The sequence below is a fragment of the Cyanistes caeruleus genome, chromosome 1 (assembly GCF_971803275.1).
Source record: "Cyanistes caeruleus chromosome 1, bCyaCae1.hap1.1, whole genome shotgun sequence".
Lineage (NCBI taxonomy): Eukaryota > Metazoa > Chordata > Aves > Passeriformes > Paridae > Cyanistes > Cyanistes caeruleus.
In genome coordinates, this window is record NC_141701.1 from 47,121,961 (window position 1) to 47,139,952 (window position 17,992).

The window sequence follows — 17,992 nt, forward strand, 5'->3', positions numbered from 1 at the left end:
CCACCCAATGGAGGAATCGTCATACACACTCAAAGAAGGGATATGTTAGAAGAACCTAACCATATGAAAATGGACTGGACTTTTATAGTGTAAAGTGACTGACTGCCATTCATATTATCTCCAGGTCAGCTTAGCAACTTCTCTGCCAGACTTTTACCTCAGTGTCAGGATGTTAATTTGGGGTTGATGTGTCTGACTGGTGTTATCATAACTCAACACCAAAACCAGCTTGATGCCCTCTCAGTCAACCACTGGACTAATAGCCTTATAAATAGGTCATTGTCCAAGTTGCTTGACTACATTCCAGGGCAGAGCATCCTGCTAGACATCTTCAACTAGATCAGATTGCTCTGAGCCCTGTCCAGCCTGGTCTTGAACACTTCTGGAGATGGTGTATCTACGAACTGTTCCAGCATCTCACCAGTGCACCGTAAAATATATCTTTCTTACATCTAGTCTAAATCTGCCCTCTTTCAGTTTAAAGCTATTCCCCCTACCACCACATGCACATGTAAAAAGTTCCTTTGCAGGTCTCTTGCAGGTCCCCTTGGCACTTAAAGGCTGGTGTAAGGTCCCTCCACAGCGTTCTCTTCTCCGAGCTCTCTGAGCTTGTCTTCGCAGAAGAGGTGCTCCAGCCCTCTGATGATCTTTGCGTCCCTCCTCAGGACTTGCTTCAACAGGTCTTTCCCCCTCTTGCACTCCAGGTGGGGATCTCACAAGGGCGGAGGAGAGGGGACAATGTCCCCTCTCCCCTTCAAGTCATGGTTCGGCCGCTGCCGCCCGGTCTCCGGCTGTGCCCGGCCTGAGGCGCTGCCGGTCGCTTCGAGCCCAGTACAGCCGCCCTGAGCCCGTTCCGGCCTCCCCGAGTCCGGCACGGCCGCTCCAGGCCCCGCACTGCCGCCCTGAGCCCGGCCCGGCCGCCCTGAGCCCGGCCCGGCCGCTCCGGGCCCGGCCCGGCCGCCGGGCGGCAGCAGCGGCCCCGCAGAGGCGGCGCCCGCTGAGGCGACGTGTCCCCTCCACGGCCGATGGCCGCCGCCCGCCGCGCTCCGCGCCCGCGCTGACTGATGTATTTGAAGAGGCCGGCGGGCGGCCTCGCCTTCTGCCTCTTCTACCTGGCCTCCAGCTTCACCAACAAGGTGAGCGCGGGCGCGGGGCCGCCCCGGGCTCGGACGGGCCGGGCGGGGCGCAGGGAGGTGCGGGGGCGCTGGCTGCCGCTCCGCAGCTGCGGGAGCGGGGGGCGAGGGAAGTGCAGGGTTCCAGGAGCAGGGGGAGAAAGAGGAGAGACTGTGCCCTCTGCTTTCCGTGCTTGCCCTGCTCAGGGAGAGCCGGAGGACCAGCCCTTCCTGGACGGGACTACCCCACGAGTGAAAAAGTCCGTGGCACTTCCAGCCCGCCGCCCATCCCCGTGTGCTCCCGAAACTGCGGATAGAGTGCAGGTTTCGTTTTGCTCAGTGTGTGACAACTTTACCTTTCCACGACAGAGAAGTTCCATTATTGTCTTGTTTAGGAGAGCAACGGGGTTGACATCATGTCATTCCAATGAATGAAGTGTTATAGACCCAGAAGTTATGCTGCACTCAAAGTATCGCTGATGCTGTATATATTTCATTATTTGATGTCTGACAACTGCACTCATTCCCGAAAGAAAATCTGTTAACGGGAACAATAGTATCAACTATCCAAGGGGAAAATGTGAAATATTCAAAGTATTATTTTAGTATGAAACAATTAACTTTCATGGAAACTTTGTTCCTTTGTCAACTTAATTAACCTACCAACCAAGAATTTTGTTTTCCACTGTGTAACAATGTCTTATTAATGTTGCTGAAGTTTCTAAGTAGAAGAAATAGGCTGAAGATGGCCACATTGTGAATAAAATTGTATCATTAAAGTATTGTTTGAAAGTAGTTTTTTCACTCTGGGAGGAGATAGAGCTCCGTGCTATCCTATTTGTCAGACAGCATGTCTGTATTTCTGTTGCAGATTTCTGAAAGAAAAAAATATTGGTGAAGCAATCAGGCTATGAATATTCTGAAGGAGGATTAGAAAAAACCAGCATTTCAGAGGTGAAAATGAAATATTTTCTGGGCTTTGGCCAGCGGTTTCTGTCCCAAGATACATTTGCCATTAAGGATGCCCAGAAATAGACTAAAGTCCAGACATGAAGCAAAGCTGTAGGGAGAGATAATGAACTTGATTTGACAGACTGCTGGGAGCAGTGATTAGTTAAACAAAGGGACTAAAAGAGCTGCCATGTTGCATCATGGATTGGGAAGCGTATTCATCTGGCTTAGCTGTGCTTGAGAAGTCATAAGGGACATTGACACAGGGCCTCCATTTTCAAACCTGAATGTAGGTTTTAGTGTAATGTAGTTAAAAATAACCAGAATGTAGACCTTTCAGTTGCTGCAGCTGGTGTACAAATGCAAGCAGGATCATAGGCATGTAGGTAGATTGTCCTGATTTAAAATGCAAGTGGCAGTTCTGACAGGTGTATGTGTAAAAGGACCTGTTGTGAATCAACATGCCTTGTCACTGTAAACTGATGCCAGCCTCTTAGCGACACCCCATAAATCTGAAAACTGGACCTTGCAAGGTGTTCAGCACAGTTCTCTCTCTGCTGAAAGGTTTCAGCTTCTCCTTTTGCCCTTGACAGCTTCTGCTGACTCCTGGAAGGAGCAGCAACTACTTTCCATTTCCTCTGAGGAACCTTCAATCATCCTTCTCCTTTGCAGAAGTGGTATTTATATATTTCATTATGGGAAATTGTTAGACCTGGAAGATATGTATTTATGCCTCACATTTGCATATATACATATTTAGTGTGAAGAGACACTAGCAGCCATAGATGCAGGCCCAGACAATGCAGGCTAAAGCAATGATGCAGATTTTGCTTTTTACCCCCATCTATCTGATGGGCTTTATGGGCTGCTTAATATTTTACACAAAATAGTGTGCAAGCAGAATGTTAAGTCTGTAAGATACATTAATCATAGGGAGACAATTATGTTAAGATTACTGCTCTTGGTTCTGCCAAAGATTGCCTTTTTGGTACAATATGATTTTAACTGACTGGTGCTTATGGCTTTTTGTTCCTTTTAATCCTTTTCCATTCAGTGTGATGTATGGACTGTGTTCAGAAAGTGAAAGCACAATTCAGATGACAGCCTTCTCCATTGTTCAGTGTGTCCACTCCAATCATGTACTTTAGTGTCTGTTACCTTCCACAGCAACTGAAGCAGCATCTAGCAGTTCTGGTGTGGGAAGTGTCCTGAATGACTGGTTTAGGTTACTCAGAGAAACACCAGCAAAGGGATGGGCAAAAGCTTTAATATTTAGGTGAAAATATTTAATATTAAGGTGAAATCATGATAAAGTTTGTTGGCAAGGTTCACTCTGCTGCCATCAATTACTACATTATTACATCATTAGATCATTATTACATTACTACAGCACTACATCATTACATCTACAACATCTTTATTTGATGGTTAAAGCAGACAGAGAAAAATCAGACTAAAATCCATCAATCTAAAAATCAATCAACCTAAAATTATCTACATGGAAGTAAGAACAGGAAAGGGTAAGGATAAAAGGGAGTAAGACACTCACACTGAGTCACAGCATTCATAGTGGACCCGCTTGCCAAACTTAACCCCAGATTTGATCAATGGTTTAGTCTAAAGGTTTTAATAGCACTTAAACATAGCAGCTCTTAATCAAAAGTTTAATTTAAACAATTTAACAAAAGATTAATACAGAATTTAATGTAGGCATGACAGTGACTCACAGGCCTATCTTACTTACAAACCTAATGTACTTAAGAATCAAAGAGAGCAATACTTATTATGAATTTGCTACAGCACATCCACATTCACACACGCTCAGGCCTAAAGGAACATCTGTAAAGGTATACCAAGGAAAAATTTCCCTCACATTCAGTGAAGTACTCTCACTTTGAATGTCCTTGCACCTTCTTCATGGGAAAAGGGTTGAGCCTTGAGTGGATAGTATCAACCCAGGATCCATCACCATCCTTCAGAGATCTTCCAAGTGTAGTGAACTTGGGAGTTTGCTGGCTCTGAGATGTGTCCCACGCAGAGGGAAGTTGCTGGTTGCATCCTGCTGTGGTCCAGGAGAACTCAAAGGGTCTCACTCAGGACTGCTGTTTATAGGATCACAAGAGAGCTGGGTTTAGACAAAGTAATTTTCCTTCCTGGCCTCAGTGTGGGTTGGTAACTTTCAAAGAAAGTTCAATAACAAAAATGTTGTTCCACTTGGGTTATTACACAGGCAAGAAAAATAAGTCTCCAAGGCTGTTAAAAAGCAGGAACTCACTGGACAGCATTAAGTTTCTTAGAGCAGACAGTGTTTCTGATAAGCTCAAGTGGAACTTAGCCCAGATGCTGTTCATCAAGATTGAGGCCTATAAAGGATTTCAGGGATCATAGTGCAGCCTGATGAGGGAAGGGGGAGGAAATACACAAAACTGGTGAAATAATTAAACCTTTTTTTTGGCTTTTCTACCAAACTAAAGCAAAATGAAAACTTTTTGTGTATGTTTTGTTTCTTGTGATTTTTTTGTTAATATTATAAACTGTAGGTGTTTGATGTCCATTAATTTGCTATTTGTTTTCCAGTATGTCCTGTCTGTCCTGCAATTTACCTACCCTACCCTTTTTCAAGGGTAAGTATGGTTTTAAGAATTGTTTAAAAAATGACTTTAACATCATGTTGTTCTGTGCTGAAGCTAACTTTGCTACCTCTTGTCCTTACTGACTTTTGCTGTCTAGAGAACATGTTTCATGAAGCTTTAATAAAGCATTCATTAATGTGTCTTGGTTAATTTTTAAACATCATTCAGGTGATGTAATTGAGATATATAGAGTCCATAATTTCTCATTTTCCTTAAAGTCTTAAGCTTCAGCATAGAAAAATAGCAATTACAGTACAACAAAATGTGGAAAATGTGTAGTTATGGTACATTCTTTTGCTGTGCTAGAGAAAATCAACCTTAAACCCATCTTTAGGCATTCACAAATACCATGTTTTTTCATGCTTAGCCTTGTTTATAAGTCTGCATCACAAGTCACTATTATATCTTAATGACTGTAATGAGAAATTTAATGTTTTGATAAGTGTCCTATATATCATCAATGCTGTTGATGAGACATTTAGTGAAAATCTGGCATCTTAGAGCCAAGATTTCCTCCATTTTTGAGATTATGTTCAAACCTGCAGACACTAAGTGTCTTTACTTACTTTTCTGCTGCTTAGCATGGCTTACATTTTTGCCTGACTTGCAGTCTCAGGACTGCAATCAACTCTAGGAATAATTGCCTTGGGAATCTCCACTTCCAATGTATTCAGCTCAATTAGATATGCAGTGGATACTTTCTTCAGTTTCAGCACACACACAGAAACTGTCTCTTGCAGAAGGCTTTTGTCATATGGGGAGAGGGCTTTGAGTGATTTGTGTAAACTAGACATGGTAAATGAACAGGAAAGTGTATTTCAATGGCAAGCAACTGCCTTACAGCATCTGTTTTACAACAGTTATTTCCTTTTTCTATTATTTGAAAATGCGTTTCAGCATCTTAATATTTTTCCATAAGTTCTGGCTTTTAAAACTGACCTTTCCTTGAATTTTTTTAAGTGGTTCAGATGCACTTTCATTTTCATATGATAGATGAGCAAAGAGGAAAACAATGTAATTCTCAGTTCATGCTGTCACTGTTCATTGGAACTTGGTTTGGTTCCCTGTATAATCTAAGACTATTCTGCATAGTCTTAAGCATCTGAAACTCTCACAAACTTCTGTCCTTAAAACCTGAGACAAGAGGAAAATCTTCACAAAAAAGTTGATGGGATTTTACTACTGGCTTGCATAGAGCATAGTCAAACCTACAGCAAATGTCAGGGAAACCTGCCTTTTAACCTCTCATATGCTCTTTATCCAAAAAAAGGTGAAGTGAGCTGTGATAGTAGCATTGAATATTTACCACATCCCAGTGGAAAATGAGCTCACTCTTCTCTGACAGTGTCCAACTGCACTAGTACTGCATAGAGTGAATATTTATTTATGCATGTGTGAGAGAGATTTTAAATAATTGCTTAATACATTGCAATGAATGGGAATGATAAATAAGCCCACTGCTAGACCTGTTATGGATGTTAATGTCATTTAACATTGTAATACAATATCTTTGTCTGAGCTGTGCTAGATGTTCAAGGATTTTCACCCAAGAAACGTGGAACACCTCTCTGAAAACCACTAGCTTAAGGAAGAAGAAAGCTGATAACTCATTTTAAAGTGTAAAAGAAATCAGTGTGCATTACTTGTTACTTATTCTAAGTTATCTGCACATATTCCCTAGGCCTCACATATTACTTCCTAGTGTCATTCTATTTCAGGTGGCAAACACTGGTGGGTGGACTTCTGCTTCACATCTCCTGGAAGCTGGGCTGGGTGGAGATAAACCTGTGTTCAAGGTACTGTAGGGTTTTTTGTATCTGCCAAACACTTATTTTCTGTAGTTGGATTACAATATAGTTAAGTTGGTCATGGATGTTACTAACTGGCTAAAATAGAGTTTGATGTGTGTGGGGGTGTGTGTGTTCTGCTTCACAGCTGTAGAAGAGAACTCATATTTTAGTTAAATGAATGTTCAATGACACACACTTAAACCAACTACTGATATAAAGTGGATTAAATTTAACCTTGTAAGACAACCGAAAAGCCCTTAGTGAAAACAATAAGGATGTCTTATCCAAATATCTTTCCATATATCTTCCCTGGATTGCTTCTTAGTATTGTAAGAGAAAACTTGGTAATGTTACTTAAAAGCATTAACACAACTTTCTGCAAAACCCTCAGGGCTGTGAAGTCTACGAAAGTGATCTGCCTTTTTTCTGAGAGCTGTGTCTCATAAATGGGGATCATTTGCCTTTTCCTAACTCTTGTTAACAATAAAACTCCAAATTAAATGGTGCTTTGTAGACAAAGATCATCTGCTTAAACTGAGTGTAACATCACAATTCAGAAGAGTAGTCATGCTGTACTCTGCTCAGGTGGATTCATTCTGCAGTATGGAATGCAGCATCTTTGTGCAAAATAGTATCATTTAGAAGATGTATGCCCACAGCAATCATTGGATCTTATTCTCAGGAGATACTAAAAACCTTCCTGGGAAACAGCCTGAGTAATGTGACTTGACTCTGAAGCTGGGAGAGTTTGGACTACATGACTACCAGACATCCTTTTTAATCTAACTTTTTCTCAGTGATTCTCAGAATTCACAGAATTCACAGAATGACTAGGCTGGAAGAGACCTTCAAGATCATTGAGTCCAACCCATGTCCTAGCACCTCAACTAGATCATGGTACTGAGTGTCATACCCAGTCTTTTTTAACACATCCAGGGATGGTGACTCCACCACCTCCCCAGGCAAATAATTCCAGTACTTTATCACTCTTTCTGTGAAAAACCTTTTCCTAATATTCAACCTCTATTTCCCTTGGCACAGCTTGAGACTGTGTCCTCTCGTTCTGTCAGTTGCTGCCTGCAGAAAGAGACCGACCCCCACCTGACTACAGCCACCTTTCAGGGAGTTGTAGGGAGTGATAAGGTCACCTCTGAGTCTCCTTCTCTCCAGGCTAAACAACCCCAGCTCCCTCAGCCATTCCTCACAGCGTTTGTGTTCCAAGCCCCTCACCAGCCTCATTGCCTCCTCTGGACGTGCCCAAGTGTCTCAATGTCCTTCCCAAACTGAGGGGCCAGAACTGGACACAGAACTCCAGGTGTGGCCTCACCAGTGCTGAGCACAGGGGGAGAATGACCTCCCTGCTCCTGCTGGCCACACCATTCCTGATCCAGGCCAGGACGCCTCTCTCTATTAGCAAGTGACAACTGATGAAATTTCTGTTTGAGATTCAAACAGTTGGCTTGAAAAATTGGATCTCCTTACTTGTAATGAAATCCTCTGAATATGTCAGGAAAAAACAGGCTGTCTTCTGTTTTCATCTCCATACAAGCAATTACATCACCACGGAAATATAAGTGAGATTGTAAATGAAAACAGAATTCAGTTTCCTATTTTATAGCTGCAATAAACTGAGGATATGTTAAAAGCTGACAATGACTTTGGCAGAGACAGGATTAGGGTCCAAACCTTGCTTTACTAGCAGTTACTGATACGTACATATATTATTATCAAATTTATATTTTTAATGCAGATTTTGTCTTCACAAAACAGTCTAGAAGAATATAGCCATCAGTAATGTCCTTTTATAGTTCTGATTTTCATCACTAATGATTACTTCTGCTTCAAATAATGAAACTGAATAAGTTGAATCTTTTTTTCCCTGCTTGGAAAAGACTTTTGTCTTTTCAAAACCTGGGAAGATATTAAAGAAAATAGAGGACAAGAACCACTCGCTGATGTTGAAGAGGTTGTTTTTATCTAAGAAAGGCTAGGATGAAAAATTAGTTCATATTTTGACCCTGGAGACTTGAGGCCACTAGATGTCAGCACACTGTAGGGAAAGGGGTTGAAATCCCTCTTAAGAAACCTCTTCATTAACTTAGTTAATACAGAATACCTTTCTACAATAGACTGAATGGAACAACCAGAATTAATTGTCATGCTTTGGATATAATTCATCCAGCTACTTAAGCATGAGTTTAAACCTGCCTTTCTTCACAATGGTTAGGTACATGCTTTAATGCTTTGCAGAGGTGGATTTGTAATATTTATCTCCTGTATTAAAAAAAAACAAATCAAATCCAAAACAAAAAAACAGCCTGAAAACCCAAACATGGAAACCCTCTAAACCTCCAAAGCACTACCAACCAAAACACTCACCAGCAAACAAACAAGCAAACAAATAAACACAATGTGCAAAGGTGATTTTAATGTTACCATTGGATATGGACATTTCCATCTCCTCTTACAAAATATCTGTCTCTGAATCTATCTGTTGGTTTGAGGGGGGCGTTTTGTCTATGTGTAGAATCCTTAGAAATATCATAGCCAGTCTTCAGCCATCCATTTGTTTATTTATGTCCAGAAAGTATCGATTATTCTGTAATTTGGACTGATCTTGCTGAGCCTGTTCATGTTATCCCAAAGTGTCTCAGCTGAATTGAATTATTACATAGATATCATTGTCCTTTGTCTAAAGTCCAGAATACTAGCTTCACTATAAGACCAAATAAAAATGTAATATTTTGAATAATCTCACTCAGGTTTTATGGCTAACCTGCTTTGACTCTGCTTCCCCCCAATACATACTGTAAGAAACTCTCTATCATTGCTTTTAAATAGCAAATGTTGACTGTCTGCAAAGCTTTTATCTAAAACAAGGGCTCTGTGGAGCACAGAGGAACATACAGCATCTGCATAATGCTTCCAGTCTGCTGCCCAGCTTCTGCCTAACCCTTATAGGCACATAAGTCTTCAATGATTGGCATTTCTTATAATGCTGCATTTCACCCACAGCTAATGTGCTGTAGCTCTAAGCAGCATCTCAGAGCCTTTTTTAAAGTGTTGATTGCCTATCATGGGATTTGGATTTAGCCCTACAACAAGCACAAACTCATCAGTTCTTTTCCTATTTTGCATGTACATCACTGTATTGCCAACATGAGAAGCTGCTAATTGGTTTACATACAAGACAGATTGTTGATGCTGACACGTTACATCAAACATCCGTGCATTCTTTTTCAGTCCTGAAATTCCCACTTGGCAGCATAAAATTCTACCCTTACATCATGGAAAAAGCATCTGAAGTCCTTTTCCATTGCAGTTCACAGAATTGCATTAGAAATGAAGACATATTTGGGATTCCTACAATTTAGTTGTGGGGAACATGAAAGAGTGATTTTCTTATGTTCTAAATGAAAATTTGTTTTTCATCATGTGTTCCTTTTATCTTCCGAGACCCACTTTCTTTTCTTCCCTCCCCCTTTCTTCAATTTGTTGTTGTTCCAATAGTGCAGTAGTATTTTTGTTGGTATCTGATGTGAATTCATTGGTAATGAGGTATGACAGTATTAGATCTTGGTCTTGATGAAATTCCAGTTGAAGTCAATAACCTCAAAAGAAACAGTGTTTTTATAAAAATTTATGGTGGCTAGTCAAGAAAACCCAGAACAAATATTTATGCCAGTGAAAGAATCTAAAGATTATTTTTGTGACCCTGGGATTTTGATTATCTTGGAAAATTATATACATATGATAGAGGAAAAGTGACATTTATGGTTTTTCCCTTGTCTGTGATTACATGAATCTTTGCACATGTTTTATCTTCCTTCATAGTGTTCTGATTTTGTTGTTTAGTGGTCTGCTTTCTTGTGTTCCATGAAGTGTGGTGATCTACCAGTATCTATAATTACATTCCATGTCTTACATGTTTATTTGAAGTATGATGCAAACTAAGGAACTAGAAGCAGTATGGTTTTGTTTTGAGGACCAGCACTGCCCACTAATGTTTCTCCACTTTAATTCAAAGCTTGGGAAAAGTGAATGGGGCAGTCATGTCTTCAGTCCCAGGAAGCCCTTGATTCAGGCCTTTACCTCGTGGCTATTCCTTTCTTTTCTTGCCCAAAATCTTACATTATTCTCTCTGAAATTTACCACCTACCTGATCCCTTTTTTCCTTTTGGTAACAAGATCAAAACCAGAAAAAGTGCAAGTTCTGAATCCCCTTCTCAGAACTGAAACCTGACCCTACTGCAGCAACCAGGGCTAAAAAAACATTTAATCTGATCAATCTGATGACTTCATTCCTCCATTAGTTGTCAAACTGCCTCTAGGAGTTTGGCTTAGTCAAAGGAATATCATTAGGAAATCTCAAGAGATAGGCTTCCACAGAGACAATCTGATCTTTAGGAAGAATCTCTTTGTAAGTCTGGCTGAGAAATGAATGTGTGGGTGGCCAAGTGTATTTGTACATAGTGAAAATGTGTGCTGTCTGTGCAAGTGAGCCATTTTATGCCTTCATTTGTCAGGTTTCATTCCTTTTACAGAACATCAAGGAAACTAGTTGAAATATCTCTCCTATAATAATAATGGGAGTAATTCCTAAGGGAGATTAAAAAAAATATGATTTTGGAGGGAGAAGAGCTAGGGAAAGAATAAAGCAAAGAAAATATATCTGCAGTTAGTTTCTCGCTTGTATTAGACAAAATGTATAATTTCTGACTTGGATTCCTTAGTAAATGGAGGAATACTGAACAATCAGATACTGACTTTAATACGCACATGTCTGAAATTAATTTACATATGTATATATTATCACATTCCTTTCAAGCAGCTTTCTGTATGTAAACTGAATGTGGTGAAACAATGGGATTTTAATTGTTTTCACAGGTCTGAAATTCTGTCATGGCTTCCTGCATCAGTGCTTTTTGTGGGCACTATTTATGCCGGCTCCAGGGCACTGTCTAGATTGGTAAGAAATTAACAAGTAGAAGTCAGTTCTTTATTACCTCTACTTTGTAAAAAAAGAGCATTCCCTTCATACATGGTGTTTAATGCTGTTCCTGGGTTGAGGGAGAAGGAGGGAGGAGAGGTTTAAATAATAGATCCATTGTTAATGCAGCGGTCCAATCCTACTAAGTATCAAAAAGCATCTCTGTGACAGTCTGAAGCACTCTGCATCTCTCTAGAGTAGGGAGAAATAGATCTCTCAGTGTTTTGCTTAACAGATCCTCAGTGGTCTGAACTGTACAAGTAGGGAAGAAGCTGAAGAAATCAGTAGCTGTAACTTTGCAATAGGCGGAATGGGGTTGTGGGATCTGTGGGAAATCCTTCCAGGAAATTGATGAAGACCATTTCAGCAAGAAGGTTTTGATTCTTTGCAGAATTTGAAAAAATAAATAGAAAGTTGGAAAGAGATTATGGGAAGGGCTAAATTACTCCATTTTATGATTCATTTACATCACAGTAACTTACCAAATGTTTTCAGAATGTCAAATCTGCTTTCATGAAACTTGAATGCTTTATGCTTAAATTACAGTTGTCCTTAAAAAAAATAAAATAAATTGGTGGAATTTTAAATAACAATGTTTTGATGCTGTTATTCGGTCTGTAAGTTCAGATCTTGCACTATTTCCCTTCTGCATTCTGTCAATACATCTTAATGAAACTCCAGAGCCAGCTTGCTCCTGTTACCTCCTCAGCCCCAAGGAGGATCAAAAGGGACTGTTTTTACCAGATTCTGATTGTAGCAATCCCTTGAAAATCCAAGTAGAGAGATAGAGCAGAAAAGAACAGGAGATCTCTGTCCTTGTAAGCAAGGTTTGGGGGCCCTATCTTGGACCCAAATTATCTTGGGAAAGCACAGGCATGTTCTCAGAAGCCCCATGCTCTCAGATTAGTTCTGTCTCAGGGTGATTGCATTTGCTTCCTCTTGGTTCCTTGTCAAAGGAAGTTCCATGAGGCTTGTTTGGTATAAGGTAAGCAAAGTTCCCTAAGGAAAATACTGTCTGGAAGCACCAATAAAGCTTTGGCAGCAGTATCTTTTCTGCTTGCTCACCTGGGTGGTGGAGGAGGTAAGAATCACATTCTCTCTGTTATTTATACTTACTACCTGGTCATCCTGTAAGTTACTGTATTTACCTCCTGTTCCTTCTCTGGTCATTCATGATTGAACAGCACTGGAGTGGCAGAAGGGCTGTGAAGGGTTTTGATTTGTATCCCAAGCCTTCCTTAAGGTGCATCTCACATTTCTTAATGGCTTTTGTTGTACATGAACGGGGATTTAGAGATTTAATTCTGTGGCCATTTTACAAGGCAAGACAAAAGTGCAAGCACTCTTAGGCCATAATTATGTGCTGCCTTGTAGTGGAGCTAAATTCAACCCTACATAGAAGCTTTACTCACAATGACTGTGTACAACAATTTTATGGCACAGTGAGAATGAAAGTGGACTCTCCCAAACTCATAGCTGAATTGGTTCATCTCAACAGCATATTTTAATTAAGTGGGTTTATTCCTAAAGCAGAAATTATGTGTACTTTTATTATCAAATCCAAGGGGACCCACTTTCAAACACTCCCGTATACTGGCAAAGCTACAACTTTAATCTCTGTTTGTGCCTCTTCCTAGAGGAGCTGGCAATCACCCCAGACCAAGAATTCAGGGCTAGAACTGGAGGAGGACTGCTTAGCTCTGGACTGTGATGATTAAAAAAAGTATGCAGAGCCATGAGGGGAGATTTTTGCAGAGTCTATTCACCCTGCTTTCCCTAACAGTAAACCTTTCTTTTCATAATCATTAAGCCCACTCACAAATTTAAGAAATACTTGCATCAAAGGCAATAGACATATGGAGAAGGTTAACTGGGCTAGGCGAACTGGAGCCATTGTTGGCTCTAAAACACATTTGGAAGAGCCAAAAGCAGAAGGGAGGAAAGAAAAACCCAACAAATTTACTTTCACAAAGGGAAGAATGTAAATTCTGCTGTCAACTTTCCTTGTTTATGGGTATTTCTTGTATTTCCTATTACTGTGTCGAGCTCAGAGTACTTTTATGTTAAATACTTCTGGGTTTATTTTCCCAGTTATCCAGCTACAAGGTTGAGAATTGGTTTTCAGTACTAGTGAAGCTGGGTCCAACAACTTTATGCCACTTGTGTTTGTGTGATTTTTGTTCTTATTCTGGTGCAACTGTTGTGGCTGTGGATCCGCCCCAGTTGTCATTGTGACTTAAAATGTTTAATGAGCAATGCTCATCTGGCTTTATGTCAAAGAAAAGAAAATTACAGAAAATATGCAAAGTCACATTTGAGAGATATTTGTTGCTTTTATCACCTGATACTTAAAAGTTTGGACATCACTGAGAAATTAATTCATTCTCTGCTACTGTGATTTAAATACCTTACACAAGTGGGGAAATACTGCTTCCTAAAATGGTTTAGTCTTTAGATTATCTTAATCAGAGCAAAGAATTGCTTCTGTTTCAGCTGTCTGAGAGACTATGGATCTGATTTGGAGGAAGTATTATCAGCCACTAATTCTGGTTGGGTTTGCCCGGGGCAGTGGGTGCTTGATTCATTGTTGTTATCACTGGGGTTTGTTTCTTAATGATTTCATGTTGGGATGGTGTCCAGATACCTCAGTGGGTATAATTTCAACATCATTTCTGTATGAATTATTGCATTTCTATCCTAATTTTGGGCAGCTCTTCCTAGCAGTAACTGAAAGCAATCACCTAAAATCATCTTGCCTGCAATTCTGTTGCTAAGAGTCACACTGTATTGTTAGTACCAGCAGACAGAGGTGGGACAACAAATGAGAACTGTTTACTGTGGAGGCTGAAGATCCTAGACCAGAGAGGGAAAACTAGAGGCAAATCAAAACATGGAGCAAATCTCACTGTGGTAGCTGGGTACAAACAGACTGAGCACTCAGCAGTGGGAGACACAGCAAGCAGGTCTGCAGCAGGGTCTGCATTTAAAGATGCCTGTGCCCATGTGCTAGTGATTGGGATGTATTAAGTCTCTTTTAGGTGATGTGGCATAGGTTTACAGCTTCAAAAGCAATGCCCCAAGCCACAGACATGTGGGACAGCTGTCTCTAGGAGGAGGGTCCCTTGCTATGTGTGTGACTGCTCTGGGTTGATTTGGGCACTTATGTTCTCTCCCCATGGCAGCCAATCCCGGTGTTCCTCATCGTGCACAACGCGGCGGAAGTCATATCCTGCGGGTTCCAGAAGTTTGTGCAGAAAGAGGTAATTGATCTATCAGTCAAGGTAAATCCTGTGATAGAACTGCCCCAGAACAAGATACCTAACTTCTCTTAATACAGGCATTAGTGCCATGCACTTTTCTAGACTCACTGTAATAGCTACTCACTAATGAGACCCAGAGAGGGCTTCTTGCTGTTGACAAGTATCTATACTGATGTTTCCTTTTCCTCTTTAGTTGGTGAAAATATCATATCACCAGCCTGATCTGTACTTTAAGAGACTGGCTTGGTCCTGCTGGGTTTTTGCTTTTGAAAATAAATATTCCCTCTCTCTCATGCCCCACATAAAAATCTCATTGTTTGAGCTGAGAGGAATGAGGACTATGTCCTTAGATCTAATCAGTATAACAAATCTCATGTATTGTATGGTTACAGATAGGTCACATCTCCACATAAAATGCAGGAAGAATGGTGCATTTTTAAATTTGTTTTGAATACTTGAGATTCTGCCCCTATGAAAGTCAGGAGACTAACTCCTGTACTCTTTCATAAGAGCTGTGTGTTTTTTTTCTCACAAACTGCATTGGGAAGACTTCCTTTTAGTCTTTTTTTGAAACGTTTTTTCTAACTGACTGCAGAGTTTCTGTGTGAATTAACACTGGGAAATCATTCATCATAAAGTTGTTTCTACAGTGGCCTCTGGCTTGCTGTGAAAGTCAGCTTCCATTCATTATAGCTGTTTTCTGTATAGAAGTCAGATAAATGAGTGTTTACTTCGTCTAACAAACAGAAGAGATCACTAAGGCTATGCCTAAGGAACATAGCTGTGTGTACCATGGCATGTCTCTGTGTCATTGTCCTCTGATTAGTGTCCCTTTCAAAGTGTTTAATATTTTCCTTCTTTGTCACAAGCTCATGACTCCTCTATTTAAAAACAAAAGCAGTACAGACAAGGATAATACAAACACAGGACTAACTGGAAGCTTCTCAGGAATAATTTCATATCAAAGAATTGGGAAAATTTGATGAGTTTTGATCAAGACTGATTTGTATGAGGTAGTACCCAGTTAGGAAAACTCAATATTTGAGTACATATGTTACAAAGTTTTGGTATAATTCAAATCAAGTTTGAGGAGGAGGTATGAAGTTCATGTCTAGTTTTAGGTTTATTTGCTGGTAAGTAATCTGAAAATATAAATCAAGGTGAAGTAGCCTGATCCATAATCCTAATTCTTCTTTATCAAATTTAATATGCTAAGCAGTGCTCAAATTTTGAATGTTGCTTGTTGACGTTTAAATGTGTGTGGTGCGGTAAGATCAGCTGTCATCACTTTCCAGTTTTTTGGAAGGTGAAAACACTGTTTTACCATTCTTATAATTAAATTCTAATGTTTTAATCATCCTTTCTCTTTTACAGCAGATCTCTCATCTGAAAGTCTGTAGGTAAGCTTTTAAAACTACTCAGATCCAGATTCAGACTTGTTTTGGCTCCAGCTTCTGTATTTGCTTCAGATAATGTCACACCAAAACAATGAAGAATGTAAGGCACATTCCTGTGGGCGGTGAGCCTAAATTGCAACATAGGAGTAATTATTTTTATTTTTTTTTTAACAATCGCTTGAATAGTTTGATATGTTTTTTCTCCTTACAAAAATTAGATTAATGAAAAAACAGTGCCCATAACAACGCATTTGGAAAGGTTTGGAAGGTTTGAAGTTCCAGAGGATAATCATAAACAGTAAGAGAAAAATAATTGATGTGTTAGAAAGTAGCTAAAAATTCCCTTCCCTAGAAATGAAAGGTAAATGAGATCCATCTCTGCTAGAATCATTCATAGTGAGGTGGGGGTCAGTCTCTTCTCCTGTATCTCAAGTGAAGGGACAAGAGGAAGTGGCCTTTAATTGCACTGGGGAGGTTCAGATTAGATATTAGAAGAAAAAAAAAGAATTCACTACATGAGTTGTTTGGCACTGGAATAAATTGCCCAGGGCGGTGGTGGAATCACTATCTCTGGAAGTGTTCAAGAGTTGTCTGGATATGGATATGTAGCACTTGTGGATATGATTTAGGGTGATTATGGTGGTGCTGGGTTGAAGGTTGGACAAACTTTCTTGAAGGTCTCTTCCAATCTTCATGATTCTGTGATTCTGTGATATTAAGCTGCACAGCTACCAACCCTTGTTTGCCCTGGTTGTTTAGGCTCCAAAAAGGAGATGGAAAAGGACAAACAAAAGTCAAACAGTCGTGTGTTTAAAGTTTGATTCTATGGTCCCACATCCCTTGAAGAATGGATATTTACTGCCCTCCACATCCTTTTTATCCTTATTATCCTAAATAATCTTTTAGCTGTACTTAACAATGGATAATGTTGGGTTATTATTTAGTGTACTTAGAGGCATTATCTTCCTAATTTCTTCCTGTTGTTTCCACTATCTGACTTACCGTGGCCTTGTCTTCACCACTGGATTATTGTCAAGGATACAATTTTTTTAAATAATCTATATTCTGTCTTTTCCCATGCCCTTAAAGAGTAGGAAAATAAGCTGAAAAAAGTGTATATTAATATTAATAATGACAGTCCACAGAAATTCCTTATCAGTGTATTCTATGTAGCTTGAAGAAATCCTGATTCAGCCACAGGTAAAGAATTTATTTAGCCTAATTCTAGGAGAGGACTTGTGCTCTTAAGACATTTCCAGTATAAAACCAGTCACTTCCACCTTGCTCTGCGCTCTGAAGTAACAATGTCATTTGTAATGGAGTCATGTCTGATGGAATTCTTCTAATAGGCATCTTAATATTTTCATCTTAATGAAAGAAGTTTTTGGTAGCCATTCAGTCAGAAATTGGCTGATTTTGGCTTTCTGAAAAAACGTAGGGAAGCCAGATGGCTAATGAAGAAAAATATTCTCTACCAAAAAAACCTTGGTTTTATCACTTTTGAGGTGTTTTGTGCTTCTTCTCATAAAACTTTGTTGTGTACAAGTTGTGAAGAATGCATGATGTAAAACTTTTGATGGCAGAAATTACTTTTTATATATGGAATAAGAAAATCAAACAAGTGAAGAGTCAGTGTAAAATTGACTAGAATTGCCTCTGTTTTGCTCTGTGTACTAATCCAGGTTGAAAGCTTTTGGTCTTGCAGGTTTTTTTTCTTTCTCTTCTCCACAGTGTGCTGTTCCTCCTGGCAGCAGCAGTGTGCCTTCCTTTGTGTGACACACAGGTGAGCTCTGTTTTGCAAAGCAGCTCTAGCCAGGTCTTGATGCTTGACATCGTGTTAGCATATGAGGGATGAAGCT

At 39.9% G+C, this 17,992-nt stretch overlaps 1 protein-coding gene across 4 annotated transcripts in view; it reads left to right on the forward strand.

Moving 5' to 3' along the window:
• Positions 1-929: 929 nt before the first annotated feature.
• SLC35D4 (solute carrier family 35 member D4) overlaps positions 930-17,992 on the forward strand; it is a 56,020-nt gene continuing 38,957 nt past the window's right edge. Inside the window, exons 1-7 of one of the 4 annotated variants that reach the window (XM_086890331.1) lie at positions 930-1,136; positions 4,641-4,687; positions 6,415-6,492; positions 11,374-11,455; positions 14,659-14,736; positions 16,111-16,136; positions 17,865-17,916. In XM_086890331.1, the coding sequence (XP_086746457.1) occupies positions 1,065-1,136; positions 4,641-4,687; positions 6,415-6,492; positions 11,374-11,455; positions 14,659-14,736; positions 16,111-16,136; positions 17,865-17,916 (435 nt within the window). In that variant the 5' untranslated portion in view covers positions 930-1,064. The remainder of the gene's footprint in view (positions 1,137-4,640; positions 4,688-6,414; positions 6,493-11,373; positions 11,456-14,658; positions 14,737-16,110; positions 16,137-17,864; positions 17,917-17,992) is intronic. The other 3 variants (XM_086890353.1, XM_086890342.1, XM_086890361.1) reach the window with 3 other exon arrangements.